General features: G+C 41.0%; 1 protein-coding gene across 10 annotated transcripts in view; it reads right to left on the bottom strand.

Annotated features, from left to right (window-relative positions):
- Nucleotides 1–19,844, bottom strand: part of ENAH (ENAH actin regulator) — a 116,649-nt gene that overhangs the window by 4,060 nt on the left and 92,745 nt on the right. For 8 of the 10 annotated variants that reach the window (XR_008329683.1, XM_053383042.1, XM_053383044.1 and 5 more), the window contains 9 exons: nucleotides 12,487–12,842; nucleotides 8,710–9,474; nucleotides 5,966–6,258; nucleotides 5,145–5,278; nucleotides 4,777–4,831; nucleotides 4,202–4,250; nucleotides 2,977–3,043; nucleotides 1,284–1,362; nucleotides 221–278 (listed from right to left, as the gene is read on the bottom strand). Coding sequence is in view for 9 of the 10 variants with exons in the window: in XM_053383042.1 (XP_053239017.1) it covers nucleotides 221–278; nucleotides 1,284–1,362; nucleotides 2,977–3,043; nucleotides 4,202–4,250; nucleotides 4,777–4,831; nucleotides 5,145–5,278; nucleotides 5,966–6,258; nucleotides 8,710–9,474; nucleotides 12,487–12,842 (1,856 nt within the window). In the remaining variant the exon portion in view is untranslated. The remainder of the gene's footprint in view (nucleotides 1–220; nucleotides 279–1,283; nucleotides 1,363–2,976; nucleotides 3,044–4,201; nucleotides 4,251–4,776; nucleotides 4,832–5,144; nucleotides 5,279–5,965; nucleotides 6,259–8,709; nucleotides 9,475–12,486; nucleotides 12,843–19,844) is intronic. The other 2 variants (XM_053383047.1, XM_053383048.1) reach the window with 2 other exon arrangements.

The raw sequence follows: 19,844 nt of genomic DNA, 5'->3' as shown, positions 1-19,844 counted from the left end.
GGAGTGGATAGAGGCCTCATGGACCTGAAGCCAAACTCTTGATCAACTGAAACATACTCCTCCATTGTAATTGTGATAGTGGAACATTTGGGGGTCAGGATCATGTGCCAATGAAAGGTAAGCATGTGAGGTCTGAGAATTTTCCATTTCAAAACCCTAACCCACTCATACAATTCCATTCTTAAAATCCTGAAAACCAGTCATAGGTTGAAATACTCACCATCAATTAACTCTTCTTTTAGTTTCGTTAATTCCTTCCTCATTTCATCTAAAATATCCTATAGTATCAGAACAGAATTAAAAAGTCAAAAGTTTTGCCCAAGGCAATTTAAAAGGCATCAAAATTGAAAAAGATTTAACAAGCCTACGTTTAAATTTCAAGTAGCGACACTCCAAATGAAGTGCTTCTATGACCTAGATCAAATTATAATTTCCCCCTACTTTTGTATAGAGCTTGAGCACAGAGAGAACCCAGTGAACACAAGCTAATTCCCCTCCACCACACAAATCTGGGATCTGATCACATACTGATTGTTGCATCTATTTGTGGAAACTCAGGGATCTCAGTGGCAAGACAGGCAAGGGTGATGGGAAAAGGAAGAAGAGGGTGATTTTGCTGCCTCACTGTGTGCAGAAAACCCCCCTCCCAGAGGAAACGTTATGTAAAAAAGGGGCAGTATTGACGCAATGCCTTAAAAAGAAGTGTTTATTTACAATCAAACTAGCAAAGTAGCAATTCTATGTCAGATTAGGAGGTATTCTTATCTACTTCGTAACCACAATTTATGAAGCCAGAAACCAGTTTAAGGCTTCTTTGCCCATGTCCCCTCTGCCATTCATTCAGAGATCCTGCTCATTTAAAACTAGAGTTCCTTATTAAGGTCAAAACTGGGAATTCTGGTTTAATGTCTGTTAATTAACCAGGATATTAAGCCCAGAAGCTTAATGATGTCCGTGGGATGCATGTTTAACCACCTATGTTGGTAGTTTGACAACTGGTTAAAACCCTTTCATTAAAGTGTTTCATAGTGACTGAAGGCAGCTATATTTAGATGTTTTCTGTAGATGTTTTCAATAGACTGCTTTAAGACCTGCATACTAAGCATATTTGTGGTTTTTAAAAATGTTTTATTGTTGTGCTTTATATTCTTTCTATCATGTTGTACACCATGCTGCTCAAATGGCAGAGAAATTATAGAAATAAAGTTTGTTGTCAACCAGAAATAATTAAAGTCAATATCATAAACAACATTAGGACTAGAGTTCTAGTATAAAATATTTACCTGTTTCAATCTGTCATAGTCTAGCCCTTCAGACTGTACTCCATTTGTACTGGGTTGCCCAGAGGATGCAGATTTTGGTCTGTAAAGAACAAACAAACATGGTTCAAGTTAACTATGCTACCTGCTACTTCCACCAGCAATTCAATTTATAAGAACAGTGATCTACTGCCTACCATGCCTTTACAACCCACCCCCACCACCAAGTAGTTAAGAAGTTTAATTATTCTGTTTTCTTGACTGATGAGCAAACTGCTTCTGCTGGACCTAGATGGTCTTTTATCTCAAACTGAAAAATGTCGGGAGAATGGCAGTCTGACCATTAAAAGTAGAATGCTGTGTTGTTGATTTTAAATGGAAGTTTCACTTCTGAGTGGATTCCTTTACATAAAAGGTTAGATCCTGCCTTGATATAAAGTCATCAAAGCAGCAACAATATTAAATTATAATTATAATAATTCTCTGTCCTTCTAAAAACACACAGCTAATGGAAGGCCATGAGACGTTTGGTTACATGGTAAATTTGTGTGTTCATTGCTGGTGAAGCTTGGACCCAAACTTCACCATCAGTGAACAATGGGCTCCTTCAGTCCACAGGCTTTTGATCTAGTGGAGGAATCCACTAAAGGTATTACTTTAGGCAGGCATTATCTCAGCCACCACACCAGATGGAGCTAGTAGACAGCTGCCCCGGAAACAGAATTAACCTGCGCCTCCATGGACAGATGTGAGTCCAAAATGACCCCACAGCTGCACACCTGGCCTTTAGGGGCAGAGTTACCCCGTTCAGGACCAGGGAGTCCCCTCCACCTGCCCCCCCCGAAACAGTACTTATGTCTTCTTGGGATTCAATGTCAGTCCATTAACTGCCATCCACCTTCCAACCGCACCCAGTCACTCACACAGGACCTTCACCACCATCACTAGTTCCAATTTGAGTGATTTTTATCTCCATTTTTTTTTTTTGCGAAATCATTGCAAGAGATCTTGGGAGTCCTTATAGGTCCCCAATGGAGAAGGTGGTTCTGTTCAATTACAAACTACCTGAAGGAGTTTCATGGAACTGTTTTCAGCAGATGCGATAGAGGCAGCGAAGAAGGTGTTCTTCGCTGCTGCTATCACCACTTGGTGGGCTCAACGTTGAGCTCTAACCAATGTTTGGTCCGATTCAGAACGAATTTTTCTCCACCAGCACTCTAGCCATCTCAGCAATTGTTTCACTGTCCTCAGCCTGGGGGGGGAAACACTCTGTAGTGAAATCATTTTTCAACTGCTTATTAATGCTGAACTCATACACAATCTACTACTTAAGCTTAGTATAACTTTATTCTAAATATATTACTTGTTTAATTCCTGAGGGAAAATTGCTATGACAATGTAAAATTAATAATTCAATATCAGGCTTTCTTGAAAAAGGAAAGTAACCTCACCCTTTTTTATTACTGATCTTCATCTTTCACTGGATGCTTTGTTATAACAAACAAACAAAAATCTTTAAAGGACAAATAATTGAAGGGCTGAAAGGTATTTAATTCTTCCACTCCTTGGCACAAGATTCATTTTATACGGAACGCTATCTATAGCCATAAAATACTTAGGTCTGCATTTTAATATCCAATTTTTAAAAATAAAACTCCTCTGTTCCAGTCACATTGGGGTGGGTGGGGGTTGTACCCTGCAAACAAAAGACAACTACCTCGAGATAATGGGTGACTTGCTTCCATTCATTGCACTCGTTCTTTCCCAAGGCTTTCTTGTTAGCTCTGCAGGAGATAAAAATCACTGGATGTTACTTACATACATTTGTTTACTGCTGTATAAAAGTCCTTCTCTGAGCTATTAACAATAGTACTTTAAAAAGAGTAATCTTTATGAGCTAAGATGACTTGTATGGCTCCAATCACTTTGCGCCTGGCTGTGTACCACAGATTTAAGCAGTGACATTGAAAAACTTGCTGTCTTATGTACTCCACCCATTTCCCAATAATCCATATTATATTTTACCCACAGCATGCCGAGCCAACGCTTTCAGTAAGTGATACACTGTGACCTGAAAGTCTTCCCAGGCAGACAGAGACAATTTAGACCCCAGCCATTAGGGCATTTTGTTCCTATGTACAAATCATCCTGTGGGCCTCTCACTTCAGAGAGATTTTTTTTTAAGCTCCTGCTAAGAATTTTGCAATGCTGAATCATTGGTTATCATCTACCTCACTGCCTTTTACCTATTTCCTTTCAACCAGTCCTTTAAAAGGAAATATGTGCTATATTCCTTTTTAAAGAACTGGTTGAAAGGAAGAGTAAAAAAATGGAGCCCATATACAAGCCCCATTATGGTAGGTTAAGATGGAAAGGGTGGCTTCGGTCTCACCTGATGTACACACAACACCTTGAACAGGCACCCCCAAACTCAGCCCTCCAGATGTTTTGGGACTACAACTCCCATTATCCCCAGCTAACAGGACCAGTGGTCAGGGATGATGGGAATTGTAGCCCCAAAACATCTGGAGGGCCGAGTTTGGAGAACTCACAAGAGGTGTGGGCTCTCCTTCTTTGGAGGTTTTTAAGCGGAGGTTGGATGGCCATCTGCCATGGATGCTTTAGCTGAGATTCCTGCATTGCAGGGGGTTAGACTGGATGAGGCTTGGGGTTCCTTCCAACACTATGATTCTATTATTGTAGGAATTCAAACATTTCTATCTTAAGAAATTCGTTGCATCCATATTTACAGTAAGCAACAGCATCCAATTAAAAGCTGCAGAGATTGCTATTTTGCTTGTCAAACTAGAAATCCGTTCTAGGTATAGAGCTTAAGTTGTTACTGACATACTTGATTTTGGAAAGTGAACCTTAAAAGCAAGGACAATGAATGCACAGAATTTGTGTCCGCTATGTGACTGTCACAGTTTTGTACAACTTACCAGGTGTGCTTGTTGAAGGAGGCTTTGAAGCTGAATGCTCTGGTTCTTCCTATTTAAATTAGATGAAAAATACAATCAACCTGCAAGTCTAGTCAAAATTTCCAGAAGTGAGGTGACATAATCAGATGGAACATTTAAAGTTATTGGGAGTTTTTTAGCAGATATGAAGCACCGAAGCAGTTTTCCCCATTAAGGCAAGTTAATCTCAAAAATAAAAATACAGGTAATTTGCATCTTATGTGAGGGTTTGGTTCTGAGGGCCCATGTATAAACACAAAAACATGTAAAATCAGGAACCCTCACTCTGCAAGGTGGAAGGCTGCTTACCCAGGTGTGGGAAGGTGGCCTAAGAGCTCTAGCAGGGTCTCAGAGCCCTTCTGCTGCCTTCTCAAAGCCCAGCAAGAAAGGCAGGAGGTGCAAGTGCTCTGAGATGCTGCCAGGTAAGCCCACAATTGCAGCTGTGTGGTGCGTGCAAAGCTGTGATCATGTAAATAAAATAAGTATAAGGTGTGAGTTACCTGTAATTTGGTTATATGGTATGTTGCATATTGTGCCAGATTAATTTGTCAACTTACATTTTTTTCTTCCTTTGTTTCTGCTTCTGATGACCCCTTCTCAGCAATTCGTCTCCTTCAAGCAGGGACAAAAAGTGAACTCAGTTACTCCTTACTCAACACTGCTTGCCAATGTATGGCTTTGCTATCACTCCTCGGCAGCTTGTGAAAATTGTCCTCATTGAAACAAATGACACTCAACATGCAAAAACGTAAGTGTGCACACTGAAAATGTGCTCACATCATAGGCGCATCATACAGTATGCATACCAAGAATCTGAGGTGTTCATAGCTCTTTGCCATTTGCTCCCATGATGGGGAAAACACACCTGCCAAACCTGTACAGTGAGAACTATATTAAAGATGTAAAAATTAAACTATCATCTTACCTTCTTGCCAGCAGGGCACTCATTTCTTCCATTAAGCCACTTCCTCCAAGCGGGAGCGGCCCATTCCCACGGCCAGTATCTGTTTTGGGCGAAGCAGAGCTCGCTCCTCCACTGGTATTAGGAGAATCTTCATTCTAAAATTGACAAGGCCCAAGAGTAAAGACATGGAAATTATATTGTTAGAATGAGGAGTCAGATTTTATAGATGGCAACAAAGGTCTGAAATAGTCTGGGGAAAGTTTTAAGTATTTTAATAATTACCAGTAGGTCGCTTAATTTGACTAAGTGAAAGCCTAGCCATACCCCAGGGCTGAGGAGCCTCCAAGATGTGCTCCTTGTTTTGTTTATTTGCGGAAGCAGTAGAAGCACAGCAGCAGCCTGCCCACCTATCAAATTTGACCTGCAAGGCCAATACAGGGTTACATCTGAACAGTATCCCATTACAATCGTACCTTGGATCCCGAACGTCTTGGTACTCGGACGTTTTGGCTCCCGAATGCTGCAAACCTGGGAGTGAGTGTTCCGGTTTGCGAACGTTCTTTGGAACCCGAACGTCTGATGGGGCTTCCGCGGCTTCCAATTGGCTGCAGGAGCTTCCTGCAGCCAATCAGAAGCCGTGCTTTGGTTTCCGAACGTTTTGGAAGTTGAACGGATTCTGTTCAACTTCCGAGGTACCACTGTATAGTTAATTCTAATAAAGTTAGATATAGGCATTTTAGAGACATTATTGATCGCTGTTCTAGCCATTCGTTATGAACAGTCTGAGCAGATGAAGACCTTAATTCGAAAATTAAAATTAAAACGTCTGGAACTGTGCTTACCCGCGATACTTTTCTGAGTTTGGCTCCAGCAAGAGCAGCTGCTAGTCCTGTTAAAGGACGGTGGTCTTCATACATCGATCCCATGGAAAAACCCGCAGGAGGCAGAGGAGGGGCCGGAGGTGGTGGAGGAAGCTGGTTAGGAAGGGGGGGAGGTGGTGGGGGAGGCGGCCCCGATGGTGGAAGAGGGGGAGGGGGAGGGGGTCCGGGGGGAGGGGGGACTGCTGGTGGTGACTGGGCAGGGCCAGGTGGGAGAGGGGGTGGGGGTGGGGGTGCTGGTGGTCCTTGGATAACACCTAATTAAAAACACACACACAAAAACCAAACAAAAATTGTGACAAAAAGGGAAGACTGTCAGGAAACCAATTCTATACTACATTAAGAAAAAATAAACCTGCACGGTCCCCATGCTGGTTTCAATATCAAAGAAAAACATTCCTTCATTCTAATAGGGACACAATAATAGTAATGAAGAAACAATTCAGCTTGAAATAAAACTACCCTCAAAACTTCTTAAGAGGAAACAGAGATGCCACAAACAAAATTCATGTGAATGTTTTGAGGGACGTGATACTGAGCAGCCTTTGCACAACGTTATCAAAAAACAAAACAGACCACTACTGTAAAAGACAGAGGTAAAACATGATGTACACAAGAAAAATCTATGCATAGAAGCCCAATGACAAAGGAAGAGCCTGCTGGATCAGATCAAGGACTCATTTAGTCCAGGACTCTGTTTACATGGTGGCCAAATGCGTATGGGAAGCCCATAAGCAGGACAGGAACACAACAGTACTCTCCTGCTCATGATTCCCAATAACGGGTATTGAGAGCATATAGCCCTCATATAGCCCTCATATAGCCCTCATATAGCCCTCATATAGCCATTGATAGCTTTATCCTCCATGAATGTACTGAACCCTACTTGAAAGCTGTGCAAGTTGGTGTCTATTACTACATCGTGTGGTACCAAATGCCATAGTTTAACTACGCACTGCATCAGGAGTGAGGAATTGGATTCAGCTGGTGGGCCAAATGCTGGGTTCTCTCGCCCTCCAAGGGTGACTCTGACTCTGATCAGGCAGCACTATGATATCAGGTGACCCATTTACCTCTGTATTCAAGCCCAGACAAGTGCTGCTTGAACTTACCAATCAGCTGATCAACTCTGGCTGGAATCTGCTGGCTATGGAGTTCCCCATGAGTAAATTCATAGTGCAGACAACTCCAATTGGTTTGCTCTCACCAGCAATCTGCTGATCAGTAGTGACAGGGGGAGCCTCCCCTGGCAGTGCACTTTAAGATTCCCCAGGTGTGCACTGGCAGGCACATTTCTACCTGCCTCACACTTGACATCACAGAGGATGTCAAATGCGAGAAAGATGGGAATGAGGGGAAAACAGAGAGCTGTACTAGGAAGTCTCCCATGCCTAAACTAGGTGAATGAGTAATTCATTTTGTCTGTCTTTAATCTCCCAGGGTTCACCTTCACTGGATGATCTCGGGTTCTAGAACTAAAAGAACAAGAAAAACTTGTCTATTCCCTTCCGTACAACTCTATTATGCCTACCCTCTTTTCACCAACTAAAAAGCTCTAAGCTGCTCCATCACCTTCATCATTTTGCCCACATTCTGCACCTTTTCCAGTTCTACAACATTTCTTCTTTATTTGTATTTATTGAATTTATTTACTGCCCTTCATCTGAAGACCACAGGGTGGTTTACAACATAAAAACACAAAATACATAATATAAGAAAAATAAAAAATACCCTCCTTTCAAGGTGATGATCACAACATCAATAATGTTTGTATCCCCAATATAAGTCTAAAGAACACAGGCCTAAATTCCACCAATTTAAGCAAACCTAAGACAAGATACCTGATACATTTGCACCCCATGCCCGTGCTTATTTCCAGAAATATTAATACAGCATACATTAGTGAGTTAGAAGACTTTTAAATGTTGATGGAATGAGTGGTTTTGCCCCACTGCCTGGATGAAAAATAAGATTAGATTTTTTTTTTTAAATCCCTAATCAAGGGTGGTCCACAATTACAGAAGTAAATTTACTATGAAATGCAAGTTGATTTTCATCTGTCCTTGCAGTGGTGGAACACCTCAAATCAATAAAGGGTTGTGAGTTATTTAGAGTAACAGACTCTATAAAATGTTTAGCCCAGACTGAGGGAAACATTAAAAGGATCAATTCATCTTGTTATAAACCATATTTCTATCACATTAAGTAACTGCCTTTGGGTTCCTCAGAAATTTCAGCAACATATTAAATGGATGCAACACCTGCAATTTAAAAACTATTTTGGATACACAAACAAACCAAATTAAAGTATGTGTAAATGGACGTATTAAATCTTACTAATTATGCTTTCCATATACTTTTTGTGAATAATACTGAACTGAGAAAAACCCAATTCACAGTCAACATTCTTCATTTAATGTCCAATGATTAAAAAAGCAAGAAACCACCTAGCAAAACTCTTTCAGCGGACTTCCAGAAATGAAAAAACAAAAACAGAATACACTATTTAAATTTGACTGAAAAAAAGTATCTCCGCTCTTCAAAGTTTCACAATTCCTCATGACATTCTGCTGAACTTTTGCTGAGGGTATTAAGATCACTGCAGCTTTTCAACATGCTAATTCTTCAGGATAAATCAAGTTTCAGGTGCAAATTAGTTTTGAGTGCATTCCTGATTAGTTAATTAGTAGCAGTAACGGAAACCTTACCCTGCTGGGACGGAGGAGGTTCAATCGGCTGAGAGGCTGTCTGCAAGACTGGCTCAGAAGCAGAGGAGTCTCCCAGCACAGAGTTTAGAGAGTTCTCAACAGAGGCAGGGGGAGCTGCAGAGGGAGAAGGGAGAACACTAGGCTTGGATGAGGGAGTCGAGGCATATGGGGAACTTGGAGAGGAAGCTTGAGGTCCAGAGAGCGAGAGAGGCTGAAAGGAAGGTGGCGGCGTTGGACCAGAGGTAGGTGGCGAAGGTGCTGGATAATTTGCCAGTTCTGGAAGACCATTGGGTGCAGTAGGGGATGGGGACAACTGGGAGAGTTGAGCGGTTACTGGAATGGGGAGAACAGGCTTTGGGCCAGTGGCTTTGCCTGGGGGGCTGCTAATCATTACAGGAGGAGAAGGGGGAAGAGGTGCAAAACTAGAAGCAGACCAAGTAGTGGACTTGGTACTAGGGGGCAAAGGGGCCGGGGGGTTCACGGGTGAAGGTGGCCGAGAATTTTTGTTTACTTGACGAGGAACTGTGGCGTAATGCGGAAGGACGGGGTGAAAGGCAGAGCCCAAAGATGTAGCAAAACGTGACGCAGAGTGCCTTAGTGGTGGTGTAGGGGGAGAGGAAACCGATTGTGCAGAAGTCACATTAGCATAATCCGGAGTAGAGTCTGACATTGCTTTAGCATATGAAGGAGGTGGTGCCGAAGGAGGCTGGCAACTGGAGTATTCAGGAAGTGAAGTACTATACGGGGAGTTGTCGTAAGATGGAGCTGGACAGAAGATGGAAAGCAGCAGCAAAGGCAGGATAAAAGAGGAGAGAGAGAAAAAGGGAGCTAATGAAGCAACAAAACCAGCATTCAAACAAAATGTATAAATGTAGACTATAGTTAGTACCAGAGGATTAGGCACAAGTAAATTACTGTTAGGAGAATTTATACACTGTCAACAGATGCTTCCAATTTTGCCATATATATTTGTGCCAACATTTGAATTTACAAGCACATTCTGGAAACGCAAAAACAACAACAACGCCCAAACCCCTCCACTACACAGTAAGTTCTCAAAGGTAATCAGCAAAATCAATTGGTTGGAATCAAGTGAAGTGATCTTAAGAATTTTTTAAAAAAATACTACTGAATGACAATTTCAGAATATGAACAGTGCAATCCAGTGCATTTTCTGCTCAGATGTAGGCCCCATTGGCATGATTTAGGTATCATTTTAAATCATAGTTAAAGTTAAAACTATGGTTTAATGTGAACAAACAGTGTGCTGTTGCACAGTCCTTGAAAGTCCCTGCTGTACTCCTCCCCAACACCTTCAACAAACCCGAGGCTGGTTTCACATTACGTGTGAATCGAGACTAGCAGCCTGAGCAAAAGACAAAATTTTTTCTTGGCTTACCACTCATGGTTTGTTGAGAGAGAATCAACTCACAGGCATGGGATAGCATGCAACATACAGCCAGCCACCCTGCTCGTTCACATTAAAGCACAGTTTAAGTTTAACAATGATTTAAAATGGTATCTGAACCAGGCCGCAGAGTTCAGCAAGACTTGCTCCCAGGTAAGTGAGAACAGGATTGCAGTTGAAAGCTCACACTTCATCAACAGTAAGTAGAAACTATGCCCCAAAAGTAAGAACTGCATGTGAAACATGAGAAATTAGAAAATTCTTCCTCAAAAGTGACTGGCTTATACAAATTTCCACTTTACAGATCGTTCATTCTTCAAGCAAATATTTTATTAATTAGAAACAGGAAATACAGTAGAAAAAAGTAGTTGAGAATTCAGGATTGCAAATAGCCATTTGCCTGCTTGCCTTTGTCAAGCAAGAACTGCCTCCTGTTTACAAGGCAAGGCAGAATCTAGCTTCAGGACATTGGAAGAGAAATCAGTTCTTTTAGAGTGCTGATGTGCCACTTGCGGCTATTAAAAATATTTGCAGGCATACTAGTAAAAAATGTGGGCTAATAATTTTTGTGGACTTATGAACAAATCTGCACAAACCAAGTCTATGTTTATTACACCGAGAAACAAAATATTTTACACAGCTACAGGCGTTGCCTGCATATGCTATTACACTAGCTTCTTTCAGACGAGAACAAATGCAGGAGAGGAGATCAGAAGCTTCCTTTTCCATTTTTTATTAAGTGCATTTCAGTGTCTCACCTGAAGCCTAAACTGTAATTAAGATTAACTAAAGTTAGCCAAAACCAACCAGCTTCACGAACTATAGTTTATGAAGTTGGCTTGTTGCTACTAACCATAGTTCCTCCAGGTTCAGACAACATGGCAAGCTGTGGTTAATCAAATGCAGAAGCAAAAGCTTCTGAATTCCTCTCACATTTACACCGTAGAAGAAAAGTGCTCATTCCCAGGGAAAGCTGGGCTACTGTTAATGTTATGTCCAAACAAGAACATTGTGCTGTAATGAACTTGCATCCATTCCTGAAGTTCTAGGTTTTATACTCAAGAGTGATGCACATTTCCTGAGTCATTTGGCCTCAAGAAAACACACACACACACCGGCCTGCACTCCTGTTCAGCAATGAAGCAAGTCCTATGCTGTAGATTTATACACAAGTCTCTGAGGCATGTAGCCTTGGAAGAATATAAAAAGAATAATGTCACATTCCCCCAAAAGAGATGACCCAACTTTCTGATCACGTAAAACAAAAAAATATTAACAGTCAGGCATCCTAAGCATTCTGTGCTACTCTATCATAGCAAGGACTATTGGCTGGGTCATATTTTATTGGATCTGTTGCACCAATGGTCAGTTTATATCTCCTATTTTATTGGTTGGTCTTTGGAAACAAACTAAGATTATGAAAGTTTTTCTCAAGTTAACCATTTATCAATGTAGTCAACTACAACTACAACTACAACAACAACAACAACAACGAAAACCATAGCTCTGCTTTCAAAGAAGAACTAACCAAAGAATACAGATCCATCTTTGATCCAAGTAATTTTGTACAGTGACGCATCTAAAATACTATCCATACAACTTGCTAAAAGACTCTTGCAAGACTCTTTCCACGAGGTCTGCCTACTGAAATTAAACTCTCATGCCAAACATTCAATTACGCAGACAACTGACGGACGTCAATGTCAAAGTTTCCTCTCAATAACCAAGTTTGGCTGGTAAAACTGCCAGAGAACTTGGCCATCAAATCCCTAGTGTGCTTATGGTTGGAGCCACACTGAGAGAACGAACACTGCCCAATATAAGCAGCATTTCTCAAGCACAACACGCCTCTCACCCAAGTCCTGAAAGGTAAGGGACATACAGGGCCCAAGCTGCAGGTGGAAGGCAACTGCCTAAGGTTACAGGACAGGATAGAGGAGGCTAAGGCGGAGAGGAAAGGGAGGACAACAAGAGGGCAAGAACAGAAACAGAGCCCAGGATAAGAGGAGGATTTAAAGTTCTGGCAATGGGATTAGCATTAAGGGACAGGGATACTGAGTTATGAGAATATGTAGTTCTCTTAGCACAGAACTCTAGTTTCCTTCTTAAGTGATCAATGTAGGATTTCTTTCCTAACTGATGTTATATAAACTGCTTCTTAAGATTAACAGAAAAAAGAAAGAAGGCTCAAAAACACCATCCTACACATATACTATTTGAAAAATACAGAAAGTTTGGTTGCTGGCAATAAGGTTCCAATTTTTGGAAGTTAGTTTACAGCAAAACGGGAAATAAGCCATTTTAATACGTGATTACTTTGATCAATTTCATCACGTTCACAGTTCAGAACAACACACTGCGATTCTTACCAGCGCTTGACAGTTTTCTTTCTCTTTCCCATTCCAGCTGCTCTCTTTCCAGTTGGTCCTGGTGCTCCCTTTCTTGCCTTTCCCATTCTGCTCTCTCCTGCTCCTGCCTTTCCCGCTCTTGCCTCTCTCTCTCCAGGCGCTCCTGCCGGTCTCGCTCTTGCCGCTCCCTCTCCAGCCGCTCCCTCTCCAGGTGCTCCTGTTCTAGCCGCTCCCGTTCCAGCCTCTCCTTCTCCAGCCTCTCGCGCTCCAGTCTCTCTCGTTCTAGTCGTTCCCTCTCCAGCCTCTCGCGCTCCAGCCTGTCGCGTTCCAGCCGCTCCCTTTCCAACTCCTTTTGCCGTTGCTGCTCCTGCAGCTGCCTGCAACAGAGGAAAACGGGGAGTGTTAAAATGAAGAGCCAAAACCAGATTAAAGGCCACCTGGCTAGGAACACATACACAGCGAGCCAGTGTGTGACATAATAATCAGTGTTGGAAACTCAAGATATATAAGCTAGACACCAAATGGCTCCTTAAACCAAGATTAAAGTAAAGGTAAAGAAGGACCCCTGACAGTTAAGTCCAGTCGCAAACAACTCTGAGGTTGTGGTGCTCATCTTGCTTTACAGGCCGAGGGAGCTGGCGTTTGTCCACAGTTTTTCCGGGTCATGTGGCCAGGATGACTAAGCCGCTTCTGGCGCAACGGAACACCGAAACCAGAGTGGTGCACAGAAACGCCATTTACCTTCCCACAAGAGCAGTACCTACTTGCCATTTTGGGGCAAGACGGCTCTGAAGTCTTATTTTTTGATTATCAGCTAAACATCTGGCTAGTTCAGATGACAACCTTGAGCAAAGTTAAGAAGTTTCAGAAGTTAAAAGTAGAAAAGTCACTTGATCCAGGGACAGTCCACATATATGTTGGCCGACTCCGACCTCTTTTTCTTAATGGTGACACAGAGCATTCATAACGTAAGAATATTCTTCACAACTGTGAGCAAGCTACAGTAATTAACTATAATATTGTTCACTGCTCCTGCTCAGGCTGCACAGAAAAAATCATTTTGGTTCCTGAAATTCATTCTGATTGTGCAGATAAAATATGACTGATAGAATTCTCCAGGATGTGGTATTAAGTGTATGAAAACAGTCAAGAACCCCAGGCATGCACCTCAAGATGGTGGAGATGTCAAGTGCACCTGACACCTGGCTAATTTTAAACACAGCTAATAATTTATATCCCACTCTTCAGACAATAGTCTCCATACCACTTCTTATTGAATTTGAATTTTTAGCTTGCCTGTTGATCCAGAAACATCCCCAAGGAAGTTTACGTAAGTAATAATAAAAAGTTACTTCTACCCACATGGCACTGCTCTAGGATAGCTTTCAAATAATGAATCAAGAATTTTGGTAGGCTTTAAATGAGGTAATTACATGCCAGAGTGACGCAGGCCCTAGTCTACCTGGCAAAGGTGGAATTAGAAACTTCCCTATGCAAGGAGTAAGGGTGACAGACTGACAAGAAGCTTTAGTTGTGGCAATATAGGCTTTTAGGGGCCTCAAGGGAATGGCAGGTCTTCTTAGTTGGGAGAAAGACAGGAGAAAGAAGGTAACGGGTGGACAGTGGAAAGCAGACAAAACTTTGCGCTGGGGGTGGAAATGCTACTACAGCACTGAGGAAGAATTTTAGATGGTGTCCGTGAGGGGAGGAGAGCTCCAGAATGTCTTAGAACGGCAAACTCTGACTGCTACCACTAGGCGGAGCTCAAATCATAGAAATACAGTAATAGAATCATATAATTGTAGAGTTGGAAGGGACCCGGAGTCCCACATGACGTAGTCTTGCAAGCACAAGAGAAGCTATATTAAATATTGCACAGGTAACACCTTACTGCCACAAAGATGTAAATTATATAAAACCACTCAAGTTACTTGTAGTGAGTATGGGGTATGGGTGATAATTTCATGCATACATGTTGGGAGCATCCATTGTTGAGCCAATTTGGGGGTATGTGTGTCTTAAATAGATTATTTCCTGTTATTACAGACATGCTAAGATTCCGTTCCCCTGCAGCATATCTGAAGTGAATCTAGCACACCCTAAAGATAAGGTTCTTATTGATTTTTTTAAAAAATGACTACAAAGTGTTACGACAGCATATCGGAATATCCTGGGACCACTGAAGAAAGCACTTTCTTTTTTGCCGGAAATTCAATGGCCTGATAATGACTTTGGAACAGGAAAGGGATTTTCAATGAACTACTGCAGAGATTTGTTCCCTTTTCTTGCTTACTGAAACAATGGCTAAAAATACTCAGAATAATGCATCTTTTTTGCCTGATGATGCACATACATTGTTAATACATTAATTAAAATCTCTCTCTTTTTGCTAAAGACTATTTGCTATATAACATTTGAGGTCCTGATATCCATGCTTACAGAGACACGGATGCATGACACAGTTTCTCAAAATATTCTACAGCAAATTGATGCAGCCATTCCCACATTACAAAACTGATTTTAGAAAAGAATAAAGTGATACATGTGAAGATAACACTAAGACATCCAAGCCAGTCTCTAAGGTTGACTGGTAACTACTACCCTTTATAAAACAACTCATGAGCGGCACCACAATTTTAAAGATTTTTAGGGGTGTTTGCATATAAAATGCTGGTTCAACATCCTTGCAATCGTAATTTAACGCTCTGTGCAGCACTGGATTTGAACCACCATATACACCAATTTCCTGAAGAAGCAATTCTTAGCACCAAGCCACTGAAAATTGAACCTTTTACAGCAAACCTTGTGAATTGCTGGATACTTCACAGAAGTGATTTGAAAAGCAAGCTCTGTTTTCTTCACATCAGAAGGATCACCCAACAGAGGGCAGTAGAGATTTACAGCTTCCACACATTTGTATCATTCTTCATTGTAGTTCGCCTCAATTCCCAAACCAATTTAGCTAGTTTTAACTTGTTCCCTTTTAATCTGTGCATTTTAAACTTTTTCAGTTTTAAATTTTGCTCCAGCTCACTTGGAATCACAATGACCCTTCTCATATATAGAATAACAGCACTTACAACTTGAATGGCCTTAGTAACTTTTCTTTTGGAATTTTTGCAGAAGATAAAAGGGGAAAGTATCATATTCGACTATTATAGTCACAAGGTGACTGACTACATTCACACCTGCTTAGTTTCAACAACTCTGCAGCATCAGCACTCCCCAAGTCCATTCATTAAGACTCCTAATCTGTCATCTTGTTAATTCAGTGCTTAAATTTCCAATTAATGTTTAAGTTATTGCTGCCATATCCCCGAACATGCATTATAAAACCATAGATTTAGCTTCAGTTCATGTGGAAAACAACCTCCAAGCTAGCTAATTAGCAGGAAGAGATTATTCCAGCTGAGGTTCTATTAATTTACCCATCTCCCGTTTTCCCTTTGGGAAATGATTTACCTTTGTTTAAAAGATGCATCTCTCCATAAATACAAGCATTCGACTGACATAAGATTGGTGGGCTAGTTCTGCCTAAACTTACCTCAAATATTGTTTAAGTAAGAATGAATGAGCCTCAGATACTTGGAGGAAGGTTAGGATACAAATGCAACAAAACCCTACGCATGGATCCAATGAATAAACAGGATGAGTGGAAAAGCCTTCCCTTAATCTAGAAGGGAAGTTCCTGATTGATATAAGCCAGTTTCCCCCTCCTTCTACAGTCCCCTGTTGCATCTCATGCCATTTCAGAAGAAATTCCATTTCCCTGGCAGTGTAAGAGGCTGCAACACGACAGGGGAAAGCCCCACTCAGTTAAGTGCAACTCATCTTATTGTAAAAGTTGGATGCAACCAAGCCTGTCAGTTTTTCAGTTACTTCCTAAGATTTCAAACCCTAAAGTGTTGTAAGGAAAAAATGTAGGATAGTGAAATTCCCTTCACAATAATGCAGAATCAATTAAAAGTGACTAGGCTTGCCCCTGCAGTTAAGGAACAACACAGCTAATCTCATAAATCTACCTTTCTGTTTAGAGTGTTCTTTCCACTTAGGTTAAGAGGGTTAATATATTAACTGAATTTCATTTATCAAATTAATTTATTTACTAATTTATTAACTGCATCATGTCCTGGAACTGGTCTCTGGGTGTCTCCCAAAGCAAGGCAAAACACTTAAAACTGTAACCTAAAATCATAACACAATCTGCAATTTAAAACATGATTAAAAGTATACTTCAGGTTACCAGACCCTCCGGGTGTCCATATTTTCCAGGGACAGTCCCGGATTTACAAAAGCTGGTTTCTGATTTGATCCCAGAATGTCCTGCTTTTCCTTAGTGAAGACACAGGGAGGGGAGGAAGATCCAAAGAAAATACGGGCGGCGACAAAGCTGTAGGGACAAAGGCAGGAAGATATCCTACTTCTCTCCTCCCACTGACACACACAGAGACAAAAATATGTGTAAACGAGGCTTCTAACGTAAATGTATAGTTCTCTCTGGCACATGCTGCAGACCACACCCAAGAGGAATACAGTCGTACCTTGGTTGACAAATGCCTTACCAGTCGAACGTTTTGGTTCCAGAACGCCGCAAACCCGGAAGTGAGTGTTCCGGTTTGCGAACTTTCTTTTGAAAGCCGAACGTCTGATGGGGCTTCCGATTGGCTGCAGGAAGCTCCTACAACCAATCAGAAGCTGCACCTTGGAAGTCGAATGGACCTCTGGAACTGATTCTGTTCAGCTTCCAAGGTACAACTGTACAGGGTTCTGGTTGGCTTGTGAACACCCACAGAAGGAATACACAGTTCCCTGTCCCCCAGCCCAGCTATAAATCTTTGGGGTTTTTATTGTCTTCATGCGGAGAAAAAAATGGGAGAGGAATGAGCAAAATAATCCACCACCCTAACTAAGCCATTTCTGTGGAAGGGAGGTGCTAGAGACAGAGGTGGGACCTGCTGGTAGTGACTTTGTTGATTGGCTAAGCAGAAAAGATGGGCAGAAGCATCTTGGAAGCCTCTTGGTAGGTGGAAATGTATTAATAATGACTGTGGGTCAAAGACTGGACCTTGGCTTTGGAGGGTCAACCGAGGAGCCTCCACTGTAAAAGCTTGACCCTTCTTTTGACCAATGCTGAAAGGGAGATAAAAATGTTCTATAAAAAAACCAGTTTCTTTCTGTTTCTTTTTTCTTTAAGTCACTAAAGCTATTTTTGGTGTCCTACTTTTCTCTTCTTTAAAAACGCAAAAATAAATTCCTGTCCCAGATTCCTAAGGAATGGAAGTAGAGTAACTTTTTAAAAATGGAAAACTTATTTAACATTTTACAATTACTTATTTTCTTGATTAAATAGCTAGTTCAGGTTAATTAAAATACCTATTCTCATGATTAAACTATCTTTTAGCTGCATTATACTCAAACTGTGCTAATATATCTCAAAAGCCAAGTAAGGAAATTCATACTCCAGAAGAAAAGCATTTACAACTTGAAAAGCTGATCCTCATTTGCTTTTAATATCCCTTTAAAATATCAGCTTGGCAGATCTTTAATCTTTTCTTGCATGAAAAGAATACAAACTGTTTTTCCTGGTTTTATATTGTCAGTGTTGAAATATTCTAGACACAATGGCACAGGGGGAATCTTCCTTACCTATCAGTACTAAGAAGGATACCATGCTAACTCCTAAAATATACTAGAAGTTATTGTTATATTAGCAACAATATTTCCATGCTGCCCATAACCAAAAGTTTTCTGGGTAACGTAAATAAAAACTGTCATATTATTATATGAACTGGGGAGGTGTGGTGGGAATCATGGCAGGGATTGAGCGCTCCACAGCTGGAATGCTATCAGAGAGAAGGCCCTTCCTTTCATAGTCACCCATCAGGTATCACTTGGCATTGACACTGCAACTTCACTGTTGAGGTAGTATATGGGAGGAGCCAATGTTTCAGGTAAACTGGCTCCAAGCCATTTATGGGTTTGAAGGTTAAAAACAGCACTTTTAATTGGTTCCAGAAATGGACTAGAAGAGTGGAACTGATAAAATATTATAAAATATATTCAAAATGTTGACTTCTAGTTAACAACCTTTCAACCCTATACTGGACCAACTGAAGTTCCAAAGGCATGCTCAAGTACAATGCATAATGGTAATTTAAACTATTGTTGACTCCACAACTGATTAATCTTTATTAGGATCAACAAAAAGTCACAAAAATGTGGCAAACTTTTGAGTTGGAAAACTCTTAATCAGACTGCAAGATGAGCATATCTCGCCTAGGGTGCTACAGTTATCGAGTTACAAGCCAGACTTTATTTTTTTAAACAATGTGGAAAACAGCCATGACTGCTTTATTCTAGTAGTTAAGTGGAAGGCACATACTTTATCTGTAGTACCTGGAAGGGACAAACTGAACCTCCAATCCCCATTCTGGAACTAAGTCTACAAGCTTGCCTAATAGCTACAACATACAGTGGTACCTCTGCTTAAGTACTTAATTCGTTCCAGAGGTCCGTTCTTAACCTGAAATTGTTCTTAACCATTTTAGCTAATGGGGCCTCCTGCTGCCGCTGCGCCGCCGGAGCACAATTTCTCTTCTCATCCTGAAGCAAAGTTCTTAACCTGAAGCACTATTTCTGGGTTAGCGGAGTCTGTAACCTGAAGCGTATGTAACCTGAATCATATGTAACCTGAGGTACCACTGTATAGCCTTTAAAAAAAACAAAACCTTTTCCACATCCCACCAGACCTGGATTTCTGCAACATCTTACAGTTACGGTATTCTGGAGAACTTGAAAGTTTGACACATGTTTTTTTTTTTTTTTTTTTTTTTTACTTTTTTGGTTGGTCCGACTGAAGGCATTGCCCATTTGGAGTTGTTGTTTTTCCCCTTATGTGCCTTTAAGCAAACTGCTGTAGAAAATACTGGCATGTTACTGAATTCAGGACCTTCAAAGAAGTTAACAAAGGGAACTTCAACCAAACTAGCAAGCAAGCTTACAGAAGTTCCTAACCTACTTTGTTACTGTACCTGTCTACACACACAAGTTTCAGTGATTTTGCCTCATCTACAGCCTGAGAGTACCAACACACACACTCTCCACTAGTCAACAAATATTTCTTGCCTGATCACCTGAAAGCGCTTTTGACATGTCACACATGGAAAGCTTATTTAAGAGCTTGAAGACTACCTAAAAATAGAGTCTGCATTGATTTTTCTGGGCAAAAGTGTAATCAACCTCTTCAAAGATTAAAGTCACTCTGGTGTCTTAAAAGTCATTCAAAAGCTATTTTGAAATTTGCTAGTTTGGTTTACTAAAGTTGTTTTAAAAAAATAAATACTGCAGGATAGGTTAGGAATTTAAAATCACACAGTAAC

This window comes from Podarcis raffonei, chromosome 3 (genome assembly GCF_027172205.1).
Source record: "Podarcis raffonei isolate rPodRaf1 chromosome 3, rPodRaf1.pri, whole genome shotgun sequence".
Lineage (NCBI taxonomy): Eukaryota > Metazoa > Chordata > Lepidosauria > Squamata > Lacertidae > Podarcis > Podarcis raffonei.
Note: the sequence above shows the minus strand (reverse complement) of the source record. Positions and strands in the feature narration are given on the sequence as shown.